Source organism: Aspergillus fijiensis (genome assembly GCF_003184825.1).
Source record: "Aspergillus fijiensis CBS 313.89 unplaced genomic scaffold BO72scaffold_80, whole genome shotgun sequence".
NCBI lineage: Eukaryota > Fungi > Ascomycota > Eurotiomycetes > Eurotiales > Aspergillaceae > Aspergillus > Aspergillus fijiensis.
In genome coordinates this window covers 68631-95143 of record NW_024469056.1, presented here as the reverse complement: position 1 = coordinate 95143, position 26513 = coordinate 68631, and the positions used below count along the sequence as shown (strand labels likewise).

At 54.5% G+C, this 26513-nt stretch overlaps 11 protein-coding genes across 11 annotated transcripts; 6 read left to right on the top strand and 5 right to left on the bottom strand.

Annotated features, from left to right (window-relative positions):
* Positions 1–406: 406 nt before the first annotated feature.
* Positions 407–2311, bottom strand: BO72DRAFT_288664 (pectin lyase-like protein). The gene is made up of 3 exons (XM_040940351.1): positions 1203–2311; positions 926–1152; positions 407–871 (listed from the first exon to the last, which is right to left on the bottom strand). The coding sequence occupies exons 1-3, from the start codon at positions 2142–2144 to the stop codon at positions 427–429; spliced, it is 1614 nt and encodes a 537-aa protein (XP_040796222.1). The 5' UTR covers positions 2145–2311; the 3' UTR covers positions 407–426.
* A 543-nt stretch (positions 2312–2854) lies between these two features.
* Positions 2855–5216, top strand: BO72DRAFT_481155 (alpha/beta-hydrolase). The gene is made up of 7 exons (XM_040947667.1): positions 2855–2986; positions 3017–3398; positions 3466–3582; positions 3632–3715; positions 3776–3820; positions 3875–3968; positions 4021–5216. Exons 1-7 carry the CDS (start codon positions 2939–2941, stop codon positions 5090–5092), a joined length of 1842 nt encoding a protein of 613 aa, XP_040796221.1. The 5' UTR covers positions 2855–2938; the 3' UTR covers positions 5093–5216.
* Positions 5217–6315: 1099 nt separating this feature from the next.
* On the top strand, positions 6316–8556 carry BO72DRAFT_288591 (uncharacterized protein). The gene has a single exon (XM_040940350.1). It carries the CDS (start codon positions 6690–6692, stop codon positions 8229–8231), a length of 1542 nt encoding a protein of 513 aa, XP_040796220.1. The 5' UTR covers positions 6316–6689; the 3' UTR covers positions 8232–8556.
* A 196-nt stretch (positions 8557–8752) lies between these two features.
* Positions 8753–10945, top strand: BO72DRAFT_440222 (translocon subunit SEC61). Its single transcript, XM_040943444.1, has 5 exons — positions 8753–8945; positions 9035–9135; positions 9194–9361; positions 9423–10498; positions 10551–10945. Exons 1-5 carry the CDS (start codon positions 8936–8938, stop codon positions 10630–10632), a joined length of 1437 nt encoding a protein of 478 aa, XP_040796219.1. The 5' UTR covers positions 8753–8935; the 3' UTR covers positions 10633–10945.
* Positions 10902–13080, bottom strand: BO72DRAFT_452902 (bifunctional ornithine acetyltransferase/N-acetylglutamate synthase). Its single transcript, XM_040945846.1, has 3 exons — positions 12927–13080; positions 12225–12731; positions 10902–12140 (listed from the first exon to the last, which is right to left on the bottom strand). Exons 2-3 carry the CDS (start codon positions 12710–12712, stop codon positions 11219–11221), a joined length of 1410 nt encoding a protein of 469 aa, XP_040796218.1. The 5' UTR covers positions 12713–12731; positions 12927–13080; the 3' UTR covers positions 10902–11218.
* Positions 13042–15407, top strand: BO72DRAFT_288587 (origin recognition complex subunit 2). The gene is made up of 2 exons (XM_040940349.1): positions 13042–13372; positions 13437–15407. Exons 1-2 carry the CDS (start codon positions 13370–13372, stop codon positions 15162–15164), a joined length of 1731 nt encoding a protein of 576 aa, XP_040796217.1. The 5' UTR covers positions 13042–13369; the 3' UTR covers positions 15165–15407.
* BO72DRAFT_532077 (uncharacterized protein) lies at positions 15300–16420 on the bottom strand. Its single transcript, XM_040950417.1, has 2 exons — positions 15671–16420; positions 15300–15559 (listed from the first exon to the last, which is right to left on the bottom strand). Exons 1-2 carry the CDS (start codon positions 16016–16018, stop codon positions 15407–15409), a joined length of 501 nt encoding a protein of 166 aa, XP_040796216.1. The 5' UTR covers positions 16019–16420; the 3' UTR covers positions 15300–15406.
* A 661-nt stretch (positions 16421–17081) lies between these two features.
* BO72DRAFT_452899 (pyridoxal 5'-phosphate synthase subunit PdxS) lies at positions 17082–18318 on the top strand. The gene is made up of 3 exons (XM_040945845.1): positions 17082–17220; positions 17279–17461; positions 17518–18318. The coding sequence occupies exons 1-3, from the start codon at positions 17116–17118 to the stop codon at positions 18145–18147; spliced, it is 918 nt and encodes a 305-aa protein (XP_040796215.1). The 5' UTR covers positions 17082–17115; the 3' UTR covers positions 18148–18318.
* Positions 18319–19180: 862 nt separating this feature from the next.
* BO72DRAFT_463183 (seipin co-factor family protein) lies at positions 19181–19996 on the top strand (the record flags this gene model as incomplete). The annotated part of the gene is made up of 1 exon (XM_040946584.1): positions 19181–19996. The coding sequence occupies one exon, from the start codon at positions 19181–19183 to the stop codon at positions 19994–19996; it is 816 nt and encodes a 271-aa protein (XP_040796214.1).
* Positions 19997–20295: 299 nt separating this feature from the next.
* On the bottom strand, positions 20296–21534 carry BO72DRAFT_390097 (uncharacterized protein; the record flags this gene model as incomplete). Its single annotated transcript, XM_040941790.1, has 1 exon — positions 20296–21534. The coding sequence occupies one exon, from the start codon at positions 21532–21534 to the stop codon at positions 20296–20298; it is 1239 nt and encodes a 412-aa protein (XP_040796213.1).
* A 1081-nt stretch (positions 21535–22615) lies between these two features.
* Positions 22616–26038, bottom strand: BO72DRAFT_288441 (putative importin 13). The gene is made up of 4 exons (XM_040940348.1): positions 25829–26038; positions 25572–25762; positions 25031–25517; positions 22616–24977 (listed from the first exon to the last, which is right to left on the bottom strand). Exons 1-4 carry the CDS (start codon positions 25889–25891, stop codon positions 22644–22646), a joined length of 3075 nt encoding a protein of 1024 aa, XP_040796212.1. The 5' UTR covers positions 25892–26038; the 3' UTR covers positions 22616–22643.
* Between the last annotated feature and the right edge of the window lie 475 nt (positions 26039–26513).

Genomic DNA, 26513 nt, shown 5'->3' with positions numbered 1-26513 from the left:
ACGAAGCGTGGCAGTGCGCTAGATAGCAACGTTCTTTTACCCGGCCAGCCTCCTTCGAAGAAGACAGCAATGACGAATCATCGCAAACGTCTCAGATAATTGAATGCAGACCCGGCGAATCGAATCGGCCGCCCAGGAAACACGCCGGGTATTTCAAGAGACGAGTGCAGAAGGAGTTATATACGTTCCTCGCACAAGTTCCTGATATTGGTGACTTCGATTCGACCATGAGCGTATTACTGCATATGTGTACTACCCAGTACTTTATAGAATTAGCGTCGACTCTGAGCCAATACCGCATGATGAAAATTAGACACTATTATTATTCTTGTCCAACAAGCAAGCGAGGACATACTCCAAGCCAGATATTATACACCAGAAAGTAGCAAACCTTTCACTGCCCGCATGCACCTACATGTGAGGGCTCTAGTGATGACCCCCTTTATGTTGGTGATCCCCCTTATGCAGATGGAACGCCTTGTGGTCATGGGGCTTTGAACCATGTCCAGGTTCCTTGTAATCCGATGAGCAAGAAGTCTGTCCTTCTTGACCAGGAACGCCCGCAGTCTGGCTAGGGGCAGCCGAGCTTGAGCTTTGCTGGCTGGCAGCCACACCTGTGCTGGATGGAAGTGCTGACGATCCTGCCACAGCTGTAATAGATGAAATTGCTGACGATCCTGCCACAGCTGTACTGGATGCGTATACTGAAGAGCTTGCTGCACCCAGACCACCAGGTCCGCTCAGGTGCAGAAGAGCGGAGTATGGAGACTGGCCCGGATAGAAGCTTGTTGGCACAGGAGGGATGGTATAGGACGTATTGGCCAGCATCGCCGTGGTAATATCATCAACCATCCAGGTAGTGGTATACACCCTGGTGACAAGGGGTTAGTGTGTTGACTTAACTTGTTGCAGAGAGAAAGCTTACCCAATAGATGTCATCGTCTGATGTGCGGTATAACCGGTCGCGGCAGCGGTCGAGGCCGTTTCCAAGCATGCACCCTTTCCATAGGCATTCTCGCAGACGTAGACGACGTAGTCATCCTCGCTGAACATGTTCACATTTTCAAGACTGATATCGGTGCATGGTACCTCGGATCCGCACTGCAATCGAATGGCCGGACGTGCATTGTCCGAATTGTATCCATGCCAGTTCTGTGAAGAATTAGCGTTTGGGCTCGCGATCCCCAGAAAGTTCACTTTACCTTGAAGGTGAGATTGGTAATCTCCACTCCATCTCCGTCGTGTGCTGATCCCCAACTGGAATCGATCGACAGCGGATAAGCGCCCCCACGGACTGTGACCGTGTCCCAGACGATGTTTCTGACCGTGCCATTGCCCCCATTGTACTTGATGAAGCATGGGTCCGCATCGTTCGCATAGATGTGTCGGTAGTAGATGTCATGGATATCAGTCCCCGTGGAGAGGGAGCCAATCGCCATTCCACCGCTGAGGTTGCAGTAAATGCTCTCAACCAAGAGGTTGGATGAAGGGTTCTTGACCGTCACGCACTCATCGCCGTTGGTTGCCTCGACGTCGTGAATCCACACGTTTTCTCCCCAGACGTCAATCGCATCAGTACCCCCAAGAACAGTAGGCCCGCGCATGATGATGTTGTAGATTTCGCCATTGCTGACCGTGTCTAGGGTGAGGTAGTACGCAGGCGAGTCGACTAGTGCGAGACCATGCACGGAGAAGTTGCTCATCTCCTGGAAGCGCATGAGACGTGGGCCGTACTCGCCCTGCGACAAGTACTCGTTGCCATAGCCTTGTATAGCACCGCGGGAGTTACCCGAGAAGAATTCGAAGTCCTTGCAGTTGCGGAAGGAAAACATCGTACTGCCCTCGGCCCCAGTGCGATGAACCACCCCATCTAGTTGTACGGCCGACGAGACACCATCCTTCAGCGCTGGAAACGTCGCCATGGAGAAGTTACCCGGTGGGATATACACCAGTCCGCCTTTGGCACAGTCGCTCCAAGCAGATGACAAGGCGGGGCCGATATCTGTGCCATTTCCGGGAAAGCCACCGTAGTCGACGATGTTGCAGACCTTGTTAGCCGCCTTGGAGGCATAAGAAGTCGTGGGGCCGACGGCGCCAGACAGCTGCGCGGCGGCCGGGAGGGCAAAGAGTAGGAATGTCAACATGCTTTCTTCACGTGGACATGGGTGGGATCATAGTCAGCCGGCGATGAAGGTGGAACTATATAGACAGGACCCCCTTCGCATAACGCCTCCTGTTGCTGGTCACTCTTTCAAGGGTTCTTGGTGAATACCATGTCGAGTCCATAACCAGAACTTAGCCCCGTAGGATAATCGCTGTCGTTGTTTCAGATTGGGTTTTCACGCGCTTCGCTTAGATCGTAGACGAATCCGGTGACAGCTTTCGCAAGATCGACAGATTCTGCTGCCGCGGCCCCTGATAATATTCCCACATGGCGACGATGGGCTAAACTTAGCGTGAGCTATTGGACCCGGCGCCTCAACGGGGGTTTGGCAGCATTGAGCCGTTGATATGGCATCGGCCGAAGTTGATACATGACTCGCAGAATATCGGGGGAAAACCTCGGCTGTTGAGATAATTATCAGTTGCAATAATGGAGGTGAAGAAGGGATCGTCGTCATCTTCGGCGGGGCCGATTGTGGAGCCAACGGCACATGGCAGATACACCAAGTACCATTTTATATGGGAGGTGCTTTGCAAAGAATTGAAGAACCAGAGATGAGATTCAACTTCGTGGGTTGGGAAATATCGCTTCTGCCGTCGGAATGCAGAACACAGAAAGAAATGCGAACCGGACATCCCGGTTAACAGTCAGCACTAATTGAACCAACACACTCGACACGTCTGATCCTCAATTCTCACGCTGCTCTGTGAGCTATGGCCTGTAAGCATCTGCTGATAGTAGTCTTCTCAACAACCATACTTAACATCTCGAGATATGACCAATTTCAAGATCAATCTCCTCTTTGGCGTTGTTGCTGTGGCGGTCAGTCTCATCATAGCATATTACTCGCAGATCCATCATCACCTTTTGGAGAGAGCGAACATTCCCATTCTTAGTGCATCCATCTTTCCACCAACGGTCACAGACTTTACTCGCAACATCAGATTTATTGGAAGTCGTACTCCTGGAGTCGAGCACTTCCAGAATGTGTTCTATGCAGAAGAGCCAACCGGTCAACGACGATTTGCACCCCCAGTCCCAGTAAGCCCGCCCAAAGGATCCATCATTGATGCTAGCAAGCCCGGTGCCTGGTGTCCTCAAGGCGTGGGAGACATACTGCCCTTCACCAGCCAAGTGAACAATATAAGTGAGAACTGTCTGAGCCTGCGAATTGCTCGACCTTCAGGGGTGCAGAGGGATGCGAAACTACCAGTTGCGGTCTGGAGACATGGAGGTTTGTCCAGCCCTCTCTGTCAATGGAGCAAAAAAGATTCTTTCTTACGACTTGTATTTCGCAATAGGAGGCTATGCACTGGGTTCAGCCTCCGATATATTGTACACGCCGGACGGCTTGGTGAGGGCGGCTGCTGCGGCAGGGAAACCATTAATCTATGTTGGTATCAACTATCGACTAGGAAGTAAGAGCCGCTCGACTTTCTGCGATCTTGCGAATACTGAGTCGCCTAGTATTTGGCTTCGCCACGAGCAAGGCAATGATTGAGACCAAGCAGACAAATGCAGGATTGCGCGATCAGCGAGCTGCTTTGCAGTGTAGGTTTCATGCCTTCGTCAAAGTATCCCAAACGACTTTCGGGGACTGATATGTCCCAGGGGTCCAGGATCACATTGAAGTATTCGGGGGTGACCCAGATAGAGGTATCACTTCCACGGCTTTGACTCAGACGCACGATGATTGACCACTTCATTCAGTGACTGCCATCGGCCAGAGCGTGGGAGCCAGCGACATCGGCCTGCATCTGACATCATTCAACGGCTCCCGAAACGTCCCTTTCCAGCAAGCAATGTTAGCCATTTATAGACAGCACTAGGTACCCATACTGACTATCGCAACACAGGATGATGTCCGGTGCACCCGGTGTCAACTTCAACAGCGACCCGGTCTTCGTTGCGAACAACACTGTCGCCATAGCCAGGCAAGTAGGGTGCGCCGAAAACGATGATGGCCAATCCATTGAGACCTTAGAATGCCTGCGGGCGGTCCCAGCTGACTTATTGATCAATGTAACTGTCAATGAGGCCCGAAAAGCCCGTCCCCCATTCGGTGAAGGATACTTCTACCCGACTATCGACAATGACTATCTTAACGGCAGGCCGTCTCAACTGATGCGTACCGGTAAATTCGTCAAGAATATTCCCATAGTAGCATCGTGGGTGACCAATGATGGGGCTTGGTATGCATTTCCGCAGACATCCACAGATGAAGACGTCCTTGGTAGCTTCGGGCTTTGGCTACACGGCCTCTCTCGATCAACGAAAGAGAAACTCTTGCAATTGTACCCAGTGGAAGATTTCAACCACATGGTCCGCCAGGACTATGATGGCGGAATCTCGCCGCAATATTACCGTGCGGCGCAGATGAGTCGAGATATCTGGTTTACCTGCCCCGTATTGGATTTTTCATGGCAGTATGCCCAGACTGGAGGCTTGAACGCATCGCGGATCTGGTTGTACGAGCACAATGCCACAAGATTCACACCTGTCTTTGAAGCGATGGGAGTACCTATGTGGAGAGTGGCACATCTCAGTGACATCCCATATGTGTTCAATAACCTACACTTAGAAGGGGGTGCAGATAACTCGTTGGATCAATTGGCGCTCAGTGAGACGGCTAGTAAGGCGATTGTCGGGTTTGTGCATGAAGGTCGCCCCGGAGGAGAGGGTGCTGGTATGCAGAAATGGTCATCTGCATATCCTACTATGCGCGATGGGCAGCGATCAAGCGAGAGTGCTAGTAGGCTGTCGATTCAGGTCATCGGGGGTCCTCTGGGGTTGTCGGAGGTGGCAATAGATAGAGACGGGGACATCGGTGTGATGACAGCAGCACAGCAAGCATTAGCGTGGGAAAAGTTGTTTGATCGGTGTGATTTTATCAACAGTCCTCAGATGAGAAATGAAGCTGGAGTTTGAGACTAGTATGTAATTGCTGTCTGGTTCCATTGAATCGAGTGGTTGACGCCGTTGTGTTCGATGGGACCACGAAAGTAAGTCAAATGTCCAGACATAGTGGTAGCAAGTCTGCCTTTAAAATCGGATTGAGTAATGCTTTGTTATTAGAAAATTGGCAGAAGCTGAATTAGTTTGTAGAAGAAGCAAGAACATGTGACCCTCCTCGCCTCAGGCAGAAGTCTATCTAAATCACCCACGACGGGAGGACGGATTCCTCCTCAACTCTCCCATGGTTCGCATCTTTTACCGCAAAGCCATCGTCCAAGCTACGATTCATGATCTACCTATATTCTCCGACAATGGGCCAGTCATGTTGTTCCTACACAGTGCAGGTACACAGAGGTACTCCTGACAACCGACAGCCGATGCGACCATTTACGCATGGATCGCCTCCTTTCCTGTATGTCGCGCAGGCAATCCCCCCTACCCCGAGATTGCTTTAATCTCTCCTCAGGGGCCGCGGGGCCCTTTCAGACCAAAATCCGCATGAAACGGGGACCCCAAGAATCCAGACCTTCACATCTGGCCTCGGAGGTCAAGAGATGAAAAAGGGGGAAAGAGATTGAGTGCTTTCGTTGCTGCGTTGATGGTGGCGTCAATGAGTTACCAGCCCACTCAGTCGTCACAGAAACCATTGTATTTTGGTCACGACCGCAAATGACGTCGTCAGAAGTGAGCAGTGTAATGTGGACTCTGCGGACTGTGGATATGTATCTTGCCCGATCAATACTCTTCTTCCACGGGCCAATGGAACTGCCCTGACAACAACGACAACGGCCCAACACAGCCTGTCACTGCTGGATCGACTCATTTTGCTCTTATGACTTGCTAGCTAATCGCCATTGCCTCATGGTGATGGTGGGGAAATCCTCATAAGCAGTTCCCAATCCAGCCACCGTAATTTTTCTGGTTGGCTGGCCAGGTTGAGCATTGCTAAGAATATACACCCAACCTCGCGAGATTGTGCGCCGTCTGGATGTAAACAGCCGTTTTCGGGGCCTCATCTGATACTGCGCACCTCTCGATTATTCGGACTACAGCCTAACGCATTCTAGTCCCCAAGTTTAATGATATTGATCCATCGACTATTGTATAACGTGCAGGATCCCTAACACTGGTCGCTGACAGGGGCACGTGCGGGCTCGCCCACTATCGCTATCGCTCGGCGGCCGATTCCATCATCCTGAATAAACATCTCCCTAGATCGCCCCCTTCCCCAAGAGTCACTGACTTCGCCGTACGGAACTTCATCGAGGCTTGATTTATTGCTGCTGCTACCCGCTGTCAATTTGCCATCCTGCGTTTGCTGTCACCCGCATCAAGCTGAAAGGAGACTGCAACGGAAAAAAAAGAGAGAGCTTCGGGAGCTACTCGTTTCATTGCCCCTTTTGCTTCTTAGCTGACTATCGAGTGCGGCATACGTGACCGTGCATTGGAGCGGACAACATATCGACGTGGCATTCCAGTCCGTGTCCAAGTCGTGCGACAGATTACATCCCTTCTTCATTCCAGGTCCCCATCCCTTCTCACCACCCAGTCAGGTTTCGACTTATCAGTCATGCTACAAGACGTCGAACACCCGTCATCTACAGCCACGCCTGCTGTTGACAGCCTGAAACCCTCGTCGCCCGCAATGGCCCCGATCGGGACTGAGGATGGAAGCTGCCCGCCTGACGATGCTGCTGTTCGACCGTCCCACCTGAACATCCCTGCAACCTTATTAGCACAGAGCTCGGATACCGTATCCCCACTACCGCCGAAACAATATCCTTCGCACGCGTCCCTCCACCGCCGGTCAAACACCGAGATTATACAGCGGCACGCCCCTCTTCCCTCCCGAAAGCTTTTCTCCGACCAGTCCAAAACATTCGAAGACCTCGACAGCGCGAAACCTCGTCCCAACCCTTCGACTGAGAACACTGCACGCCGCAGGCTTGAGGAAGGTGCGAAACGTCTATCTGGCTGGTTCCAAGGCAAATCGCAGCCTGTGAATCTGGGAGTGGGATATCAGGCCGACGAACTGGACGACGAGGAGGACGCCATGGAGCGACGAGGTGCTCGTGAGCCGTACGTGATGCCCACAGCTCCGACTGGCCTCACTAGCCGGGCACAGAAGCGGATGACGGCACCTTCGCCCTTAAAGCAGGTCACTTCGTCGAGTCCGTTCTCATTCTTCGGGTTGAAACGCCAAGGGGAAGCCAGGCTTGAGCTCCCTGAGCCTGCGCACGACGAGTTTCTGAATCTCGACATTAATGCTGCTTTGTTCCCTCCCGGGTTCAGTGATTTAGAAGGCCGGGACGCTTTCGACGCATTACGGAGCAATGCAGATACCATTCTCAGACGACTACAAGCTGCTTACAAGCAACGGACTTTTGCTTTGCACGAAGTTTTGGCCGACAAGAGCGAAAAGCAAGAGGAACTCGAGATAACACGAACACGCATAGGTAACCTGAAAATACAACTGGACGGCATGGCCGAAAAGGTCATTGAGCAGGAGAAAGCCATGAAGGCCATGGCCGAAGAACTAGAGCAGGAAAGGCAGTTGCGTCGCAAGGAGGAAGATGCGCGTCGCCGCAGTGTTATGCTCATCAGATCAAGTGATGACGATGATAGCACATCCGACCTTGCCGCGGAGCTTCAGACCCCCAAGCGTAGCTTGAAACGGGCCAGCAATGGTACCTTCACAAGCGACTCCGGGTTTGACTCTGGAGACGAGAGTCTTGCGGAGAGTGTCTTCTCCCGGCGCGAGGTGCTCGAGTCACCCGCTTCAACCGTTGCGCCATCCCCAAACATCTCCCAGGTCACCTTGTCGACCCCCACATCAGTACCTGTGAAATCGAGTCCGAAGAAAGAGCTGAAACCTGCTCCGACCCCACCAGCGCGCCAATCGACGTACGATCGGGTCATCAAGGGGCTCACGCCTAAGGGCATCACAAGCTCCTGGAACAACTCCTCCAAGTGCAACATTTGCCATGGTGTTCCTTCCTCTGAAGCTTGGAGTGTCCTGGGCATCCTCAAGGAGGAGAATAGAGGCCTCAAGGAAAGGCTGGGAGAATTGGAGAATGTGATCGATGATTGTTTATGCTTGGTTGGTCCCTGACCGTCAGCTTGGTTATGGCTCTTTGGGGAGGACTATATGTGAGCCCCGAGTATCATCAGTGAACAGAACAAGGAAGCTGCATAAGTACAAGTTGTGTGAGTGTACAAAAGTAAACGAAGCTGCTGGCTCGTTTCTTGATATTTGGGAGGATTGAGGCTACTATATGTACTATTATACCTTGCAACTGCACCTGGAAGGTCTACACAATACCCTGTGCTGAAAGATAGATTACGAATTTCATATATGTCAAATGAATGACAGTCCATTGGATACAAATTCAGCAAGCGAATAGCAACTTGCAGAATTCTGTGGATGAAGAATATCCTTAGTAATTTGGAGGAGATGCATGACTTCTTGTGAATGTAGTGGAAGGACCCTGGATGGGGTAAAACGGCCGTGGTCGGTGGTGGAAGCGACCAAGTGGCCTCAACGGGTTAGCGTGGCTGGAGAGTGAAAGTGGCCAGCGAGGCGACTCCCGCTTCCCTCTCATCTCCTCCTCCGCTCCCCGAACCTCATCATTGCTTCCTCTCCCTCTCTCCTTTCCCTTTCCCTCCCCTCCATCCTGTCTTCTCATCTTCCCTTCTTCTTTTGTATTTCTTCCCCTCCATTCCTTTAGCTGGTACTCGCCTCCAGCTTCTCCTTTCTTTTTTTCCTTTTCTCTTGTACCGTCTTAGCCCAGTAATCTTGGGAAAAAGACAGTCACAATGAGTGGACGTGAGTTCTGCACGCGATCGCATTCATCTTCGCGACAGCGATCCACCAACTTCCTCAATGGCTCAACAATTGCTGACATCTAATACTAGTTCGGTTTCTCGATCTGATCAAGCCCTTCACGCCCCTCCTTCCGGAGGTGGCAGCCCCCGAGACCAAGGTGCCCTTCAACCAGAAGTTGATGTGGACCGGTGTATGTGACACATTGTAAAATATCGACGAGATGGTCCGAGCTAATAGATCGCCCGCAGCTCACCCTGCTCATCTTCCTTGTCATGAGTCAAATGCCGTTGTATGGTATTGTCTCCTCTGACACTTCCGATCCTCTCTACTGGCTTCGTATGATGTTGGCCAGTAACCGTGGTACTCTGATGGAGTTGGGTATCACCCCTATCATCTCCTCCGGCATGGTCTTCCAGGTAAGCTGATTCCGACCGCATCATTGATCGAAAATCGCATACTTACAACGTGGATTCACAGCTCCTCGCTGGTACCCACCTCATCGATGTCAACCTTGACCTCAAGACCGACCGCGAGCTCTACCAGACTGCCCAGAAGCTCTTCGCTATCATTCTGTCCTTCGGCCAGGCCTGCGTGTACGTTCTCACTGGTCTCTACGGCCAGCCCAGCGATCTTGGTGCTGGTATCTGCGTTCTCCTGATCGTTCAGCTTGTCGTTGCTGGTCTGGTTGTTATTCTTCTGGATGAGCTTCTGCAGAAGGGATACGGTCTTGGAAGCGGTATCTCTCTGTTCATTGCCACCAACATCTGCGAGTCCATCGTTTGGAAGGCGTTCTCCCCCACGACCATCAACACTGGCCGTGGCCCCGAGTTCGAGGGTGCTATCATCGCTCTCTTCCACCTTTTGTTGACCTGGTCCGACAAGCAGCGTGCTCTGCGCGAGGCTTTCTACCGCCAGAACCTCCCCAACGTCATGAACCTGCTGGCTACTCTCCTGGTCTTCGCCGCCGTCATCTACCTCCAGGGCTTCCGTGTTGAGATCCCCGTCAAGTCCTCCCGCCAGCGTGGAATGCGTGGATCCTACCCCGTCCGTCTCTTCTACACCTCCAACATGCCCATCATGCTGCAGTCCGCTCTGTGCTCCAACATCTTCCTGATCAGCCAGATGCTGTACTCCCGCTTCTCTGACAACCTCCTCGTGAGACTTCTCGGTGTCTGGGAGCCCCGTGACGGAACTGCTCAGCTCCACGCCTCCTCCGGTATCGCCTACTACATGTCGCCTCCCTTGAACTTCAAGGACGCTCTTCTGGACCCCATCCACACTGCTGTCTACATCACCTTCATGCTCGTTGCCTGTGCTCTCTTCTCCAAGACCTGGATCGAGGTTTCTGGCTCTGCTCCTCGTGATGTTGCCAAGCAGCTCAAGGACCAGGGTCTCGTGATGGCCGGCCACCGTGAGCAGAGCATGTACAAAGAGCTCAAGCGTGTCATCCCTACCGCTGCTGCTTTCGGTGGTGCCTGTATTGGTGCCCTCTCCGTTGCCTCTGACCTTCTCGGTGCTCTTGGCAGCGGTACTGGTATCCTTCTCGCCGTGACGTAAGTTTACAGTCTGTTTGCATTGTTTGAAACATCGCTAACCTAACTTTAGCATCATCTACGGATACTTTGAGATTGCCGCCCGTGAGGGCGACATTGGCGCCGGCCTCCGTGGCCTCGTCCCCGGTAACTAAGCAGGGAGGCTTAGGGACATTTTCTGATGAACTATGAGAAGAGGGATTGTGGGTTTTATGTTTTTATATCTTTTTATTTTCACCAGGTAGTGCGCGGCTGTGGCTGTGCAATCTGGATGGTTTGAATTCTTGATGAATGTATGGCCAGTCACCTATTTTTGAGGGCAGATATTTCCTTGCTCCCTGCGGGAAAAGTTGAAAAGCCACAGCTGTACATAGCACTACCTGGTCTGTAACCATATTCGATCAAAGACCTGAAAATTGCATTGGAAGGGCATTGAGCATCTGGGGTGACTCGGGTGGGAACCGATTGATTAGTTTGTTCTGCTTGTAGGATTAGTAGTTCGCATTACAACGTAGTGTCCAGCATCGTTCATGGGTCATGATGGACTACTCGGCTAGAATGTTGTGTATGGAAAAGGCGAACAGATGACCGTGACTCATATTAAGGCTCGCATCCACAGAACAATTAATCCAAGCATTCTAATTGCGCTTTTTTTCTTTGAGAAAAGATTCCAGCGAAACCCACATCGCCTCGTTCCACCCATATCAGACGTGATAAACACCGGAAAAGGAATTTGTGGAATCAAGTCCGATAATCCCCGTTGATGGTGACATACTCGTGGCTGAAATCACAGAACCAGTAGACGGCCTCCTCGCCGCCGGCGCCCTGGGGGCCGAGCGCGCCGCCGCCGAGATCGACGACGATCTCGAGGTCCTCCTCCTGGAGGATGACGGCGGCGCGGGCCTCGTCGACCTGCTCGGGCTCGCCGTTGACCAGCAGCTTGAGCTCGGGGCTGCCGTCGACGGGCCGGAAGCTGACGCTGGTGCGGTCGGGCACGACGACGCCGTCCTTCACGTTCTGGGTGTAGCCGACGGCGCAGAGGATGCGGCCCCAGTTGGCGTCGCGGCCGTACAGGGCGGTCTTGACGAGCGGGGAGCGCGCGATGGTGCTGGCGATCAGCTTGGCCGAGTCGTAGTCCGGCGAGTTCTGCACGCGCACCGTCACGAACTTGGTGGCGCCCTCGCCGTCCCGCACGACCAGCTGCGACAGCGACTGCGTGAATCGCGTGAGCACCGTCTGCATCGCGCGGTAGTCGTCCGAGTTCTGACTGTTCGTCACGGGGGCGCCGCCGGCGGCGCCGTTGGCCAGGATCGCGATCGTGTCGTTCGTGCTCGTGTCGCCGTCCACGGAGATGGCGTTGAAGGACCGCGACACGGCGTGTTTCAGGAGCGCCGAGAGCGCGTCCGCGGTGATGGGCGCGTCGGTGCACAGCACGCCCAGCAGGGTCGCCATGTTCGGGTGGATCATCCCGGCGCCCTTGGTCATCCCGGCCAGGCTGTAGGTGCGGCCCGGAGAGCTGGGCAGCGTGAAGGTTGTGGAGAGGAGCTTCGGGAAGGTGTCAGTCGTGCAGATCGCGCGCGCCGTGCTGAGCCAGCTGTCGTGCGTCGAGGACAGGGTCGAGTGCGCGGTGGGGATCTTGGAGAGGATCTTGGAGATCGGGAGCCTGTTTTTGGGGGAGACCAGAGGGTTAGTTAGGTTTAGTTTTCAGGGTGAGGGACGAGGGGATTGGGAGGAGGGAGATACGCACCGCTGTCCGATCACTCCGGTGCTCATCACCAGGGTGCTGGGTTCCTCCCCGAGGCCGTGGCATTCATCCACCTTGGCGCCCATGTTGGTCGCATCCTCCAGTCCGCCCTTGCCGGTCACCGCGTTGGCGCATCCAGAGTTGATCACCACCGACCGGATGCCCTGGCCTTGCCGGGTCTGCAGGATGTTGCGGCTGACCTGCACGGGGGCGGCCTGGAACTTGTTGGTGGTGAAGACCGCGGCCGCGGTACAGGGGGTCTCGGAGGAGATGAGGGCCAGGTCTGGGAACTTGGTGTTGGAGGCCTTGACGCCGACGTGAGTCCCCGAGACGGAGAATCCCTTGGGGTAGGACCCGGACGAAGGGATGTACTTCTGCTTGGAGGCGGGGATGGCCATGTCCAGGGGTGCGGAGTAATGGCGCACCTGGCCCTTCACCATGCGGGTGAAGGTAGCCATGGTGGTGGCCGCCGATTGCGCGGGAATAGCCATTGGAAGGGGGCTTCCTGGGCTGGAAAAAGTGAGAATTTAGTTAGGGTCCCAGCACTAACTGTAGAAACAACACCAATTGATATAGTTGTGGAAGGTTTGGTCCTCATGACCCCCAGGGTACGTGGTCTGGGAGATTGGGTAGATATACACGGAGGCACTTGCAGTAGACAGCCCCGAAAATGACTCAAAGCAAATGGTAAACAAAATGACTCACTGGCTTATCAGAAGCTTCCAGCTAGCTCCTGCGTAGGCGAGGTGGACGCGCGAGACCACTGCCAAACAACCACGACGAGAGTTGTCAATCGAAACGATGGACAGAAGCTCTTTCTTTGCTGCGTGAATTATATCGGCGAGTGAAACTCCCAGGGCCGGTCCCGCAGTGATGCGATGCGCGGCGATGAAATGCCGCTTCCGATATCGCGGAGTCGGAAAAACCTTCGGTCCTATCGGTTGCGCTTCGAAGACGCGCCCAGAGAGAGCCAGAGCCACGAGGGTTGAACCGTACGGGAGAGCATTCCTCAATTCCTTGTGAAGAGATAAGAGAAAGCTGTGGTGCTTCGAGCTTACTTGGTGGAACCCCCTTGCATCATATTGTTTTCTTTTTTCTTTTCTTTTATTCTTAGTTAAACCCGGGGATTATTCCGTGTTGTTGTCTGGATGGTATTTCTTCACGACCCAATTCCGCTCACCTTCCCCAACCAAATTAACTAAAATGAAACGCAAGCAACCAGATACGGACGAAACGCCGCCTGTCTCGACGTCGAAGAGGCCGAGGACTACCGATGCACCGACCAATGGCGCCGTGAACGGGCATGCGGCCAGGGAAAAAACCCCTGAAGGCACCCCAGCGAAGAAAGCAAAGTCGACTCCCAAGAAGCCGACCGCGGACACTCCAGCTACCCTGAAAGCCTCGGGATTGAAGACTCCCACACACAAGAACAAGGCGAAGGCTCTATTCTCGACGCCCACGAAACAGACAACTGCGCCTGACACCCCGTCCAAGGCTCGAAATGCCGACCGGTCCGCAAAGAAAAAGAGCGCCCGCCTGCTGCTGGAACAAGACGACGATGAGATCTGGGATGGCGCTGATCGCCTTGCGGAGGAGATCCTACAGGACGATGACGAGACGGCCCTTCAGGAACCAACGCCAGCAACCTCGGCAACCAATGGAGATGGAGTGATACGATCCGTCGAGGCAGGATCCGAGGAGCCAGCAGCCGGGGATGCAGCAGCACCGACCCCGAAACGTCGAGCCGGACGACCAAAGGGCGCAAAGAACAAACGCTCTCCCACGCCCGAAGGCGAGCTCCCGGCGCACGAACGCTACTTCTTCCAGAACCGGGCGGGACCGCCGCGGACATCGAATAGCAATCTCAGCAAGGTGAACCTCTTGACGCACGAGGAGTATTTCGAGAAGATGGCGCAGTGGGTGGATCCATTCCAGGAGGAAAAGGCCCTGTTGTTGGACCTGCATTGCCGGTCGTTCCCCCAATGGGACTTTGAGTTCGACCAGGGGTTCAACATCTGCCTGTACGGCTACGGATCCAAGCGTCGATTGCTACAAGAATTCGCCGACTGGCAATACCGCCGCCACTCCCCCGACAATGAAGACGACGACACCGCTACGACCTCACCACCCTCCGTCGTTATTGTCAACGGCCACACGCCAGGCGTCTCGATACGGTCCATCTTTGCGACGATCGTCACAGCGGTGCTGGGCGCAGACATCCCGTCGAAGATGGGCTCGCAGCCGCAAGAGGTCCTGGAGCTGCTGCAGTCCAGCCTAAACGCCCGCGATTCCGATAGTCCCCCCATCACGGTGCTCATCAACTCCATCGACGCCCCCTCCCTCCGCCGCGCCACGAACCAAGCCCTCCTCGCCCGCCTGGCCGCCACCCCGCAGATCAATCTCCTCGCCACGGCCGACACGCCCAACGTGCTCCTAATGTGGGACCTGAACCTCCGGGACCAGTTCAATTTCGTGTTCCACGACTGCACGACCTTTGCCCCCTTTGACGCCGAGTTCGATGTGGTGGAGGAGGTCAGCGCCCTGCTCGGCCGCAAGGGCCAGCGCGTCGGCGGCAAGGAGGGCGTGGAATTCGTCCTAAAGAGTCTGCCCGAGAACGCGCGCAACCTGTACCAGCTGCTGCTGACGGAGCTTCTGTCCCTGTCAGATGAGGGCCATCTGTCGGACGATGAGGGGGAGGAAGGTGCAGGTGGTGCGCGGGGGGAGGACGCCGCCGCCGCCGGGATCGAGTTCCGCGCCCTCTACCAGAAGGCGGCGGAGGAGTTCATCGCGAGTTCCGAGATGATGTTCCGGACGTTGCTCAAGGAGTTCCACGATCACCAGATGATCACGTCCCGGATGGATGCAAGCGGGATGGAGATCCTGGGCGTGCCGTTGGCGCGGGAGGAGATGGAGGGCGTTTTGGAGGACTTGGTTTTGGCTTGAGCCAGCCCTGGTTCGCAGCAGAAGTGCTCCAAGACGGGAGCACATGCGAATGGATTTCCTGGGGCTCGACTCATCGCAATAATGATACCCTGTATAAGACAGCAACCAAAATCTTGAATCTATATAATCGTGATTGGATGAAGTTGTTCAGTTGAATTAGTCCGGCCTCATTTATTTTATTCTACATAAACCGTTCTTCTCACCCACCCACTAGCACCCACCACCACCACAACAATCAAAACTTAAAACTGCGCAAAAGCAGCCAACCCCATCGTCACCCCAAAGCTCAACTTGAAGGGGATATGCTTCGACACCGCGCCCTGCAAATCCACCCGCTTCACGTACTTCTGGACCGTATTGACGGGCAGGATATTGTACCCCTTGGCCGCGGCCCACTATCGAACATTTAGTTAGCCAAAACTCCACCTACTTAATACCCAAGGGCTAGCCCCCGCCCGCCCCTTGCGAGACAGGCTTAAAAAAACGATGGGAGGGAGGGGAAATACCTCAACAGCCACAATCCCCATCCCGATCAACACGACCAGCACGCGCGAGAACGCCCGCAGCCCCACGCCCACCACCAGCCCCAGCACGCTGCCCAAGCTCACCTGCCGCATGTTCGAGGCCGTGAGGATCGGGCCCGTGCGGCCTTGTTTGAGGATCGTGGGGTCTGATGACGACGGCACCGTCCAGTTGGTTTCGGGGGTGCCGGCGGCGGCGGCGGAGGGGGCGGAATATTGGCATTGGAGGGGCGCGGCGCGGAAGGGCGAGAGGGGGTGGAGGGTGAGGGTGAGGCCGAGGCCGAGGGTGGTGCCGACGAGGGTGGTCGTTGTGCGTGAGAGGAGGAATGCCATTGTTTTTTCTGGGTGGGTTGTTGGGTTTGGGTCTGGGTTTGGGTTTGGTTTTTGGTCGGTCGGATGGAGGGTTGTGAGGGCTTGGGGTTTGTTTTGCTGGATTGTGTGAGAGAGTTTGAAAAGAATTGGAGTTGGGGGGAGCGGGGTTGAGGAGAGATGTTTGTAGAAGGGGGGAAGGTGCTGGTGGTGTTGGAGTTGGAGATGCGGAGGGAGGGATCGAGGGAGGAAGTGGGCTGACGTCACTGGGGTCGGTCCGGGGTGGTTGTGTATTGGAGAGGATGATTAGCAGAGAGGATATTTTGGAAGTGGGCAAGCATATAGTCCCAATTGCTTGAGTAGACAGAAGAAAGCGCTTAAGGTCCGTCCTATCTAGCAGTGTACAGGAATTGAATGTAGTTCAATATGTGAGTGTCTTGATCTACTCGGTATATTCATAGTTCAAGCCACCCATATTCCAGACCTCGAGTTGGCGCCTGAGGCAGCTGCTGTATTCGTATTACCGATGCTGATCAGACCGAACAGCAGAGATATCTTACATAAGCGAGAGGTGACGATACGAAAACGCGGCCACCAAAACCCGCGGAAAGCTAAACGGAGGGGCGAAGCGCCATTCCGAGTTTAGTGGCAAGTTAGAAAATGTCAAGGGAAGGCTCAGAGGCACGGCGACGCAATGATTGGCCCGTAGTTCCGCCCTGCCACTGACGAGGGGCAGAAAACCAGTGGAAGTGGGCTGAACAACCCCCACTACCTAGGAAGCCTCTCAGTCGCCGGCGGGGAAGAACAACGAGGGGTAAACTCGGAAACCTCGCAGTCATTGGTGTAGGAGGTACTGTTTTCCCAAGGATGAGGTACTGAACTTTCGTCGGGGAGTGAAGTGGGTGTTCTCGGCGGCGACGCTGAGATAATCAGTTCATCCTCGTTGACTCACTCGCAAGTCTGGCCAGTCTCTCCAGGTAACCAACTCTCTTCCTTCCGTTCATATTTAATCTTGGCCCCTCGGTGGCATCTCTTCTCTTTTTCCTTCCTTCTGTCCATCTCCAAGCTTATCTTCCTTCCCGCAGCAATTCTGCCAATCTCACCCCTCAGTCCCTATCACAATGGCTGCTCAACAGAACGGTGCTACCGACAGCTTCACTGTCAAGGCCGGTTTGGCTCAGATGTTGAAGGGTGGTGTGATCATGGACGTCGTCAATGCGGAGCAGGTATGCTTTACTCTGGGAAGCTCGATCAATCCTGTCAATGCTAATGAAAGTTGCATAGGCTCGCATTGCCGAAGAGGCTGGCGCCGCCGCTGTTATGGCCCTCGAGCGTGTCCCCGCCGACATTAGAGCCCAGGGTGGTGTGGCGCGTATGTCCGACCCGGGTATGATCAAGGAGATCATGGAGGCTGTCACCATTCCTGTGATGGCCAAGGCCCGTATTGGCCACTTCGTCGAGTGCCAGGTAGGAGCAGTTACCAGTTTCTCGTGGACGTTGACGCTAACAAGTCATGCTGTTAGATCCTCGAAGCCATTGGCGTCGACTACATTGACGAATCCGAGGTCCTTACCCCCGCCGACGATGTCTACCACGTTACCAAGCACGGCTTCAAGGTCCCCTTCGTCTGCGGTTGCCGTAACCTGGGCGAGGCTCTCCGCCGTATCGCCGAAGGCGCCGCTATGATCCGTACAAAGGGTGAGGCTGGTACCGGTGATGTTGTGGAGGCTGTCAAGCACATGCGCACCGTCAACGCCGACATTGCTCGTGCTCGCGCCATCCTGCAGTCCTCTGCCGACCCCGAGCCCGAGCTCCGTGCCTACGCCCGCCAGCTGGAGGTCCCGTACGAGCTTCTGCGCGAGACCGCCGAGAAGGGCCGTCTCCCCGTGGTCAACTTCGCCGCCGGTGGTGTTGCCACGCCCGCCGACGCGGCGCTCATGATGCAGCTGGGCTGCGACGGTGTCTTCGTCGGCTCTGGCATCTTCAAGTCTGGTGATGCCAAGAAGCGCGCCAAGGCCATTGTCCAGGCTGTGACTCACTTCAAGGACCCCAAGGTCCTGGCTGAGGTGAGCGAGGGTCTGGGCGAGGCCATGGTCGGTATCAATGTTGCGCATCTGCCTGAGGCCGACAAGCTGGCCAAGCGCGGTTGGTAAGCGGTGTCGCTTGTACATGTCCTGTTGTCTTTTCTTCTACCATCGCGCGGGCGTTTTGAGAGATAAAAAGTTGGGACAGCTGGTCGGCTTTTAGCATTAGATATTTTTCTTCCTACCCATTCTCACTGTACATTCCAATCCATACGAGCAATGATGAGCAACTTCTTCGAATACTGTCCAGTTGTCCACGTAGGGACCCATCGAAGCTTTCCCCGGTGAGGAAGTTAGACTGCAAGAGTGGAGCCGTGTCTAATCCATTCCAGGCCCCAATATTTGGTGAATGGGTCTCCAATCGTCAGTTAGCCTATTGTTGCAACCGCGGCAATTTCCGCGGAACAGCTCACTTTGACTCTCTTCACCTGTTGGCCATGTTTTTCGCCTTCCATTCTGACGACCTTCCGAGCAAACCTTGGGTGTTTGAGGCAGGTGACATGCAATTCTCGTACTCAATCCCTATCAATTGGGGGTCTCCCAAAATCCGCGGACTGGGAAACCGGACCTTATCGGCGACAGATGCGCGAGTGTGCTTCTCGAATCTTGTTGCAAGGGGAGGATCCCTGATCACCCGAACCTTAACAGTTGAGTGGTTTTTCGCCATCCGTGATCGGGGGCTGGGAGGTTACTCCCCGTGACGGTCAGGTGACTTGCTGTATTGTACGGTGTACGGTATGTGACGGGATTACGAATACAGTCGATCACTTTTTCGTGCAGGTTGTGATTCGTGGGTACGGGCAGTAGTTCCCGCGGGGGGGTGTTGAGTTAGTTAGTGCAAGGTCCGGTCCGCAGGGCAATCGATGCGGCAGTTACTGCCTTTAGTCGGGATTACTTTGGTAGGCACAGTATTCTGGAAGAACTGCTCCTCCCCTAAGCCAACGGTTCCTACGTTAGCTGAGCTGTTCTGTCGTTTGTACAACTCTCATTGCCTCCGATTCGGATCTGAGATCTGACGGTCAACATACCTAGACTCATCCTCAGGCACGACTCAATCGAAAACATTATTCCCAGTGGACGCAAAAACCGAATAATTCCCAAAATGTCAGAAATCGACCCCATGATCCCCTCGCAATTCGCGTCCGAAGAACCAGACCCCGAACCAGAACTAGAACCTGGACGCTCGGAACATCCCACCGAAGAACCAAGCCAAAAGCAGCAGAAGCAGCAGAAGCAACAGCCTGCTAAGGACGCCCCAATCTTGCACCACAACGCCCTCCTCGAACAGCAACCGCTCGCCATGAAATATCTCGAGGACGATAATATTGACTACCGTAAGCGTCAGCGTCACAATGACAATGACATCGCCTGCCACGACCATCACTATCCATTTACCTCCGACGCCACCGATGACACCACCGATGACACCAAGACCAACACCAAGAACACCCAAGACACCCAAAACACCAAGAACACTGGGAACACCAAATACACCACAACAACTACTGCTACTCCTACTGCAATTCCCACTTCTACAGATGCTACTCAAGCAACCGGCCCCCTCTCCCGCCTCACACACCTCATCCTCGCCCACCCGGTGCTCGCCACATTCCTGGCCGCACAGGTGCTCTGCTCCGGCATCCCTGTGTGCCTGTTCCTGGGCGGCGTGCTGGTGGCGGCCTTCATTGCGGGGGCGGTGTTCGCGGGCTTGGCGATGTTGGTGATGGGGCCTGTGTTTGTGGGGACGGGGTGTTTGGGGGTGGGCGTTTGGGGCTTTGGGTGGGCGGTTTTTGTGCTGGGGAGGGTCGTGGGGAGGGTTTTGAGGGGAGAGTCTGTAGAAGTGTTTGGGTGGGGGTTGGGGGTTTGGGGGGGTGCGGAGGGGGGACGGGGGGAGGGGGACGGGAGGGTTAAGGGTTAGGTTGAGGGTATGGATGTGGGATTGAGGATGGGAGGTGATTTCGATGGTTTATTAAGGGGGATGGTTGGGGTATGGAGTCGAGGATTGCTTGCGATGCGATGGAAAATTGATGCTTTCTATTGTGGGATGCTTGTGTCTTCAACAGATATCGATATCAGGTTGCGCTGCTTAGCGAGGTGTACTGTTGGTTGTGTTTCGGTTCTATGGGTGCGTGTCGGGGTATAATGATATTGATGATAATGACCGGTCAACGCTGCAGACTCACGTATACCACCGTGACAGCTACGGGCTGGCCTACCCTACCGGCTCTGCTTCTCCTGCACCTCCGCCCATTTCACCCAGCGCCGGATGCAGTCATCCACCCGCTTCAGCGAGCTCTTCTCCGCCGTCACCTCGAACCATTCCTTATGCTCCCGTCCGCACTCCGGACACTTGCCCATGTCGCGGACCCGCACATCCCCCAGCTCCAGGTGGATCAGCCGCTCGACGCGGTGGACGAAGGGCACCTTCCGGCCCGGCTCGAGGGCGGCGTTGTCGTGCACAGTCCCCCCATCAAACCGCGCCGGGGACGGCTGCGGCGTCGACGGCGTATAGGGATAGTACCGGATCAGGGTGACGTGGTGGCCGCACTGGCGCGACCATTCGTTCAACCGGCGCTGGACGTTGTTGGCCCGGCCGATCTTCAGCCGAATCGTGCCGGGGCTGGTGGCGCTGGGCGCCGAGGTCAACGCCCGGAGATCCCGCGCCGTGCGGATCGCGTCGCTGACGGCGCGGTCGCGTGCGCCGCCGCCGCTCGACTTGTGGTGGTGTGGCAACAGCGAGCTGGCGACCTCGGCCGGCGGCGGACCGCGCGCTCCTCCCCCATTCCCTGTGGTCTCCTCCGGCGTCAGCCAGAACATGTAGATGTAGCCCGGTTCGTCGCGTTCGGAGATCGGCTTGTCGAGCTCGGAGGCCAGCGTCGAGGCCGCCTCCGCGCTGAGGTCGGCGGGGATGCAGGATTCGGGGATCCCGGACGAGGTGGAGGAGTAGTGGGAGGAGGTCTGCGCGGATGGCCGCGTGGGGATCTGGCTGTTGGGCGAGAGCAGGTTGGCCTGCGGGAGGGGGCCCGGGGCAGCCGCTTGGGAGGGCGGCCGCGCGGAGACGGGCCTGGGCGGCCGGATCTCCTCCTCCTCGATCACCTCAAAGCAGCAGCAGATGGTGCGCTTCTTCTGTCGCTTCTGCGGTTTGTTGCTGGTGGTGGGGCGCGACGGTCGCCATTTCTCCGACGCCCCGTCGTTGATGTTGAGGATCCCGATCCGGTCCAGCAGGGTGTCGATGCTCGTCCGCGGCTTGTTGGGGTTCATGGCGGACGGCGTGCTCGTCCCTGGCGACTCGGTGGCAGCTTGGTCCTTATGCTGCCAGCAGTATCGGTCGGTGGGATCACCGAGTGCGCGCCGGCATGGCTTGCCGCTGTTGGTCAACCCTTGACATGTTGTCTCCGGGTCGCAGGAATCGGTGCGGGCGATGAGTGCTTCGGGGGTGTTGGCGATCACCGGCATGGTGAGAAGTGGTCAGGATGCAGGGTCAGGGCGACGCGGCGGAGGAGACATGGCGACGACTTCTTATTATGTTGTCCATGCTGCTGCTCCCCAGGCGCCAGATCCACCATCGCGTCTAAGCCGAAACACGAGGGCGCTGAGAGCACTGACCAAGCCCACACAAAAAGGGGGCATTATCGGCAGTCTCGTAGGGCATGACGTCGCGTCATTGGATGATGATCCCCCTGCCCACCCGATTCAGATGGTGATTTGCATGGCTGGCATTAGAAATCCTGAGACTCGATGCATTCATTGTGCAGTGCAGTGCAGGCGGGGTTTGAGGTAGAGTGATTGGAGATTTTGCAGGACAGCAAATCACCAGTTGGTGGACAGATGCATACACTCGCAGTATACAGCCACACACGGTAGGTCATACTGGCAGGGCCCTAAAAATAGGACCTTCTCTTTCCGCCCTGGCCACTGCTCGATGGAGTCCTCGGCTACATGTTTGTTTGTTTACCAGACTCCCAATTTCAGGTGTATTGAATTGGGACGCACCGCCTCAGTGGCGGGGGAATCAGCGGTCCGCCAAAAGCCGATCGGCCCCGCTTGGAGGCAAATTCCATAATGCTGCCGTGATGCCTGAGGAATATGGCTTGTTCCACCAGTGAGTGACATGAAAAGTAAAACACATGATGTACTGGTAGCACTGACCATGGCCTCAGTGGAGATCTTGAACTGTAGGCTGCTGCGGTCTGGCACTCAAGGAGAGAGAGTGTTATTATTATCGGCGTTCCTGAGTAATTCAGCCCATGTGATCCGGGGCGATTTACCAAGCGAATTTGCCCACCTTGAGAACTCAGATAGTTCAACCATTCAACCACCAAGAATTCAAGGGCTTGTTCCAGATTGCCCATGTCTGAGACTTCAAAATCGCTGACAATTTTCGTTCCTTCTTCGCATCACACATTGGAACCCCCCCATACACACTTTTTCTGCATGACCTGCATATTACAATGGTATTGCGACACCATAGAGTCTTTACGATTTGCTTGGCACCAAACCCTGTTCTGAATGGACCTCAGTTCCAATAGTTATTGTTTGAACCTGTTCAGACTATCCTACGATCCCTATCCGACGTAATTGAACGAGTCACCCCGGCACTTGACCCAGAACGAGCGTACCAATTGACTGGTCTGTGTTCTGGCGCCCCTTGCGGCCAACAATGACGCAAGGAAGCGTTGTCGTTCTTCTGGTGTGACGGCTGGTCGCTGGTGTTGATCAACGGCCTCATCCAGCTCGGCCAACGCCGCAGTAAGATGCGGCCGAGCCGCACCCTGTTGCTTGAAAATGACTTTGCGAAGCACCTCGCACAGGTGCTCGAGATCCGACCGGGCACATCTGCCGGCGAATTGTGTCATCAAAATCCGACAGAGGGCAGGCAGACATTCACGGATGGCATTCTGAATAGGTGGGGCATCACCGGGGAGGTTCAACACGCTCACCCAGAATTGCGAGGCGGAGCGGAGCGGAAGGGGTTCGGGGCCTTGCAGTGAGATCAGTGTGAAGTTCAAGATAGCGTTTAGAATAGTTGGTCGCGACTGAGTGGCCGTCGGGCCGGGTTCCTGCGGTATAGAGGTGAGCGCGAAGAGGAAAGGGTGGTATTTCGGAAGCAAGCGCGTCAGGAAATCGATCCCGCTGTTGGCGACTTCGGGATCGTAGCACTCTGGTTTCTCATGCATCCAGCAGAATGTCTCGTAAACGTGGACGATCAACGCAACGGTCTCATCACGAATTCGCTGTGGATGGGAGCTGTGTGATGCAAGAAAGGCGGAGGCAGTGCCCATGACCATATCGGTACCCGCACTACCCAGGGGGATACTCTTCACAAAATTCACAGTCATCATCGGTGGGAACACATAGGGGCCCGTCCGCTCAGTGTAGCCGGCTTTTAGTATGTCGCAGGTAGCTTCGATAATCGCCACATCAACAGGGAAACCAGTCATGAGGAGCTGCATGGACTGCATGATGAGGTTCTGTACAACAGCCCCATCGCCCATATTCCAGAAAGTTGGCGGGTAAGCATCTGCTTCCTTGTCTTCGTGAGAGTCTAAGTTGATCTCACCATCGGTTCGGAGACCCTTGCCAACGCTGGCAACGCATCGTAGCACGAGCTGGGCACGGCTCTGTGCTTGCTCAATGAGCCCATTGGCAGCTTCTTCACGGGCTGCGGTTGCCTGCTCATGAAAAATCCGAAGGATTTGCTCGAGGTACTGGGCTTTTGCGCCATCCTCGGGTACGGTTTGTATGATCGCAGCGATGCCCTCCAGCACTTTCTCCATAGTGTGAGCCGTAGCTGTGGGCTTGAAGCGGAATTGCTCAAATTGCCCAATGAAGGCAGGCAGCTCCAGCGTAAGCGCATTGCGGCATGACTTGCAGAGATATGCGATCGACTTGGACGCTGCTGACGCGCAGGGACCAACTTCGAGGGACGCAAAGAGAAACGTTAGCACCCGGGGAAGCAGAGCATGTGTGCGCTCAAAGTATGACTGATATTTTCCGAGCATATCCACCAACGTTTGACGTGGTTTGTCTGGGATGACTACTCCGTTCCCCTCACATAAGTTTGCGAATTCATCACAGAAGAATATTGAATTGAGGCATTCATCAGCGTGTTGGTTCTCATCGACAGCCTCAGAGAGCTGAGCAACGCAGAAGATGGAGGCCTCGAACGTTCGCCAATCCTGCTGTTGAAGCGACGATCTCGCTCGCTCCTGAAAGACCTGAACCAGTTCTACACCCAGCATTGGATATATCGCCAGAAGAAAGTCACAGACGTCCCGCCGAAAAGCCCCGAACTCACTGCGTTCATCGTCGCTCCAGTCTTGCAACTCTGCTGGACTGGGGTACTTGAGCTTCTCGAAACAATCCAATGCTGCACGAGCAAGGTTGTGCTTCGCAGGTCCAAGCCCCGTTTGATCTTCCGAATCCACATATATTTCCTGAAGATCATCGGCAACCTCAGTCCACCATTCAAGAACCAAAGGAGAAGCCGAATCGTCCACCGATGCATAGCCAGGCGCTTTAAAAAGTGTGTGTAGCAGAGCGAGTACTTTCTCATGTTGCGGGTCCAATGCTGTCGTTAGCAGATCCCGTTGCTGTAGTGTTGAATATGCCAGGAGAAGCTCCAAGAAGGTCAAATTTTCATCCTCGAAATCGCCCTCCATCAATGAAGCAATATGCGCAGTACCATAGTCACAAACAATATAGTCCAAGATGGCGCTGATATGACCTGGAGTGAAGATTGTGTCCCGCCAATCTATCAACTCGACCACGACTTGGGTCGCAGTTTTCGACAGAACTGGAATCCTCATGCATTGAATCACGTAGGTCGTAGTAGGAGCGAGTTGCGATACAGGTATCGTGTCACGAAGCTGAAATGCGCTTCGGACGGACATCCATGTCTATTACACCAAATGTTAGATGAGACAGGAGCACAGAAGACAACTGATCTCACCTGGTAGGAATTAATGGCTTCATCCCCAAGACTATCCTCAGACAAGTGAGCCCCTGATGCAACCTGCTGCAGTATGTGACCAAGAACGACGTCGACAAGTACAAAAGCATCCTTGATGTTCTCAGAAACCGGGTGATCATCTCGATTGCGACGGGCTTCGGAGCTCCATTTGTGAATCTCCTCTCCAAGAGTATTAGAGAAGTAGAGCAAGGAAGTTACCTGGCCCTCAGACAACGTGGGGAGCACGGTATTTCTCAGGTCGACATCCTTGCAATGTTCCTCCGAGACATACTTGCCATCTGCTAAGGAAGCCGCTAGATTGCAGAGTGCCCGTGTCCAAGGAGCGTTGGGTTTCAGGAAGATGGTCGCTAAGCTGGAAGCTAGTTTTCGTACGACTAAAGAACGCTCGCCACCATTGACCAACATAACATAATGATCAAGCAGCCGTCCTAGTAGCTCCTGGGCTTCTTCTGTGCTCAGGTGTTGCCTACGGCTGAAGTCAGAAGGTCTCGCACAATGAAGTCGCTAGCAGGACACGCACCAATCCTGATTTATTTTTACAGTGAAAGTCAGAGCTCCAAAGAATCTCAGGTCAGTGTTGTCCTCAGCGAGAAGGTGATTTGCGATGAGCCATGCTTGAGGGCCTTTCTGAAGACTCTGCAGGTGCTCTTGGATCGCCTTAATCTTGGCGGGGTTGCCAGTATTTGCCGGATCATAGAGCTGCGACACTAGCTAGAACCAGGAATGGCTTTCAGCCCTCGATCCCTCAATTGGCTCGGAGAAGACAACTCAACTTACTGCCTTTGCCTCATTGATGAGCAGGTGCACATCTGAGGCTTGACCTGGAATATCCCCAGACATGGCCGCAACACTGAGGGCCTCCTTGCGAGAGGAAAGAAGAATATAGATAGTAGATGATGAGCGATAACTATCGATATTTAAGGGGTGTCACGTGCTGATAACACTATCACCGAAAGGTCAGGCGGTGAGAAGTGGGATGGAGGGGGAAGGCTACCGTAATCAGTGGTTCTAGTTGAAGAATGGTTAGCTTTGGATGATGACGATCAGGGCATTCAAGGTTCCAGTTGTTGTCGGGGGGAGGGATGATATTGAGAGAAGCATGTGACCAGCTGGGCTAACATCTGCAGGACGTTGTTTGATTCCCAACCAACGGTCCATGATCGCTTCAGCAACGCTTGGTCAAAGAATGCGATTAATCACCAAATTTTAAACCCATTTGACCTCAATCCCAAGAACCTACAATGGTTGAGTTTGCGACAATGTCAGCATAGTCATCTTCGTGCTTTTGAGGGGTACGACTTGTATAGGTAAGAAATCAGGTTTGAAATGAAAAAAAAAAAAAGAAAGTTACCGTCCGGTAATGACGATACCGATCTCTCGTGGCAGTTACAGTTACAGTTACCCACTTCCACAGTCGGCAAAGGAAGGCCGGCAAAGGGTCCCACTTTAATCTGCCATCGGA

What these genes read in the sequence shown, in the direction of transcription:
- BO72DRAFT_288591 (XM_040940350.1), top strand. Translation starts at nt 6,690, where the DNA reads ATGCTACAAGACGTCGAACACCCGTCATCTACAGCCACGCCTGCTGTT.
- BO72DRAFT_288441 (XM_040940348.1), bottom strand. Translation starts at nt 25,891, where the DNA reads ATGTCTGGGGATATTCCAGGTCAAGCCTCAGATGTGCACCTGCTCATC. An exon ending in TCATCAATGAGGCAAAGGCA is followed by an intron (nt 25,763 to 25,828) that starts GTAAGTTGAGTT and finishes TCCTGGTTCTAG; the next exon opens with CTAGTGTCGCAGCTCTATGA. An exon ending in AAGCCATTAATTCCTACCAG is followed by an intron (nt 24,978 to 25,030) that starts GTGAGATCAGTT and finishes TTGGTGTAATAG; the next exon opens with ACATGGATGTCCGTCCGAAG.
- BO72DRAFT_452899 (XM_040945845.1), top strand. Translation starts at nt 17,116, where the DNA reads ATGGCTGCTCAACAGAACGGTGCTACCGACAGCTTCACTGTCAAGGCC. An exon ending in ACGTCGTCAATGCGGAGCAG is followed by an intron (nt 17,221 to 17,278) that starts GTATGCTTTACT and finishes AAAGTTGCATAG; the next exon opens with GCTCGCATTGCCGAAGAGGC. An exon ending in GCCACTTCGTCGAGTGCCAG is followed by an intron (nt 17,462 to 17,517) that starts GTAGGAGCAGTT and finishes TCATGCTGTTAG; the next exon opens with ATCCTCGAAGCCATTGGCGT.
- BO72DRAFT_452902 (XM_040945846.1), bottom strand. Translation starts at nt 12,712, where the DNA reads ATGGCTATTCCCGCGCAATCGGCGGCCACCACCATGGCTACCTTCACC. An exon ending in ACCGGAGTGATCGGACAGCG is followed by an intron (nt 12,141 to 12,224) that starts GTGCGTATCTCC and finishes CCCCAAAAACAG; the next exon opens with GCTCCCGATCTCCAAGATCC.
- BO72DRAFT_288664 (XM_040940351.1), bottom strand. Translation starts at nt 2,144, where the DNA reads ATGTTGACATTCCTACTCTTTGCCCTCCCGGCCGCCGCGCAGCTGTCT. An exon ending in TTACCAATCTCACCTTCAAG is followed by an intron (nt 1,153 to 1,202) that starts GTAAAGTGAACT and finishes AATTCTTCACAG; the next exon opens with AACTGGCATGGATACAATTC. An exon ending in CAGACGATGACATCTATTGG is followed by an intron (nt 872 to 925) that starts GTAAGCTTTCTC and finishes CCTTGTCACCAG; the next exon opens with GGTGTATACCACTACCTGGA.
- BO72DRAFT_532077 (XM_040950417.1), bottom strand. Translation starts at nt 16,018, where the DNA reads ATGGCATTCCTCCTCTCACGCACAACGACCACCCTCGTCGGCACCACC. An exon ending in TGGGGATTGTGGCTGTTGAG is followed by an intron (nt 15,560 to 15,670) that starts GTATTTCCCCTC and finishes AATGTTCGATAG; the next exon opens with TGGGCCGCGGCCAAGGGGTA.
- BO72DRAFT_440222 (XM_040943444.1), top strand. An exon ending in AGAAGTTGATGTGGACCGGT is followed by an intron (nt 9,136 to 9,193) that starts GTATGTGACACA and finishes GATCGCCCGCAG; the next exon opens with CTCACCCTGCTCATCTTCCT. An exon ending in CCTCCGGCATGGTCTTCCAG is followed by an intron (nt 9,362 to 9,422) that starts GTAAGCTGATTC and finishes GTGGATTCACAG; the next exon opens with CTCCTCGCTGGTACCCACCT.
- BO72DRAFT_481155 (XM_040947667.1), top strand. Translation starts at nt 2,939, where the DNA reads ATGACCAATTTCAAGATCAATCTCCTCTTTGGCGTTGTTGCTGTGGCG. An exon ending in CGGGGGTGACCCAGATAGAG is followed by an intron (nt 3,821 to 3,874) that starts GTATCACTTCCA and finishes CACTTCATTCAG; the next exon opens with TGACTGCCATCGGCCAGAGC. An exon ending in GTCCCTTTCCAGCAAGCAAT is followed by an intron (nt 3,969 to 4,020) that starts GTTAGCCATTTA and finishes ATCGCAACACAG; the next exon opens with GATGATGTCCGGTGCACCCG.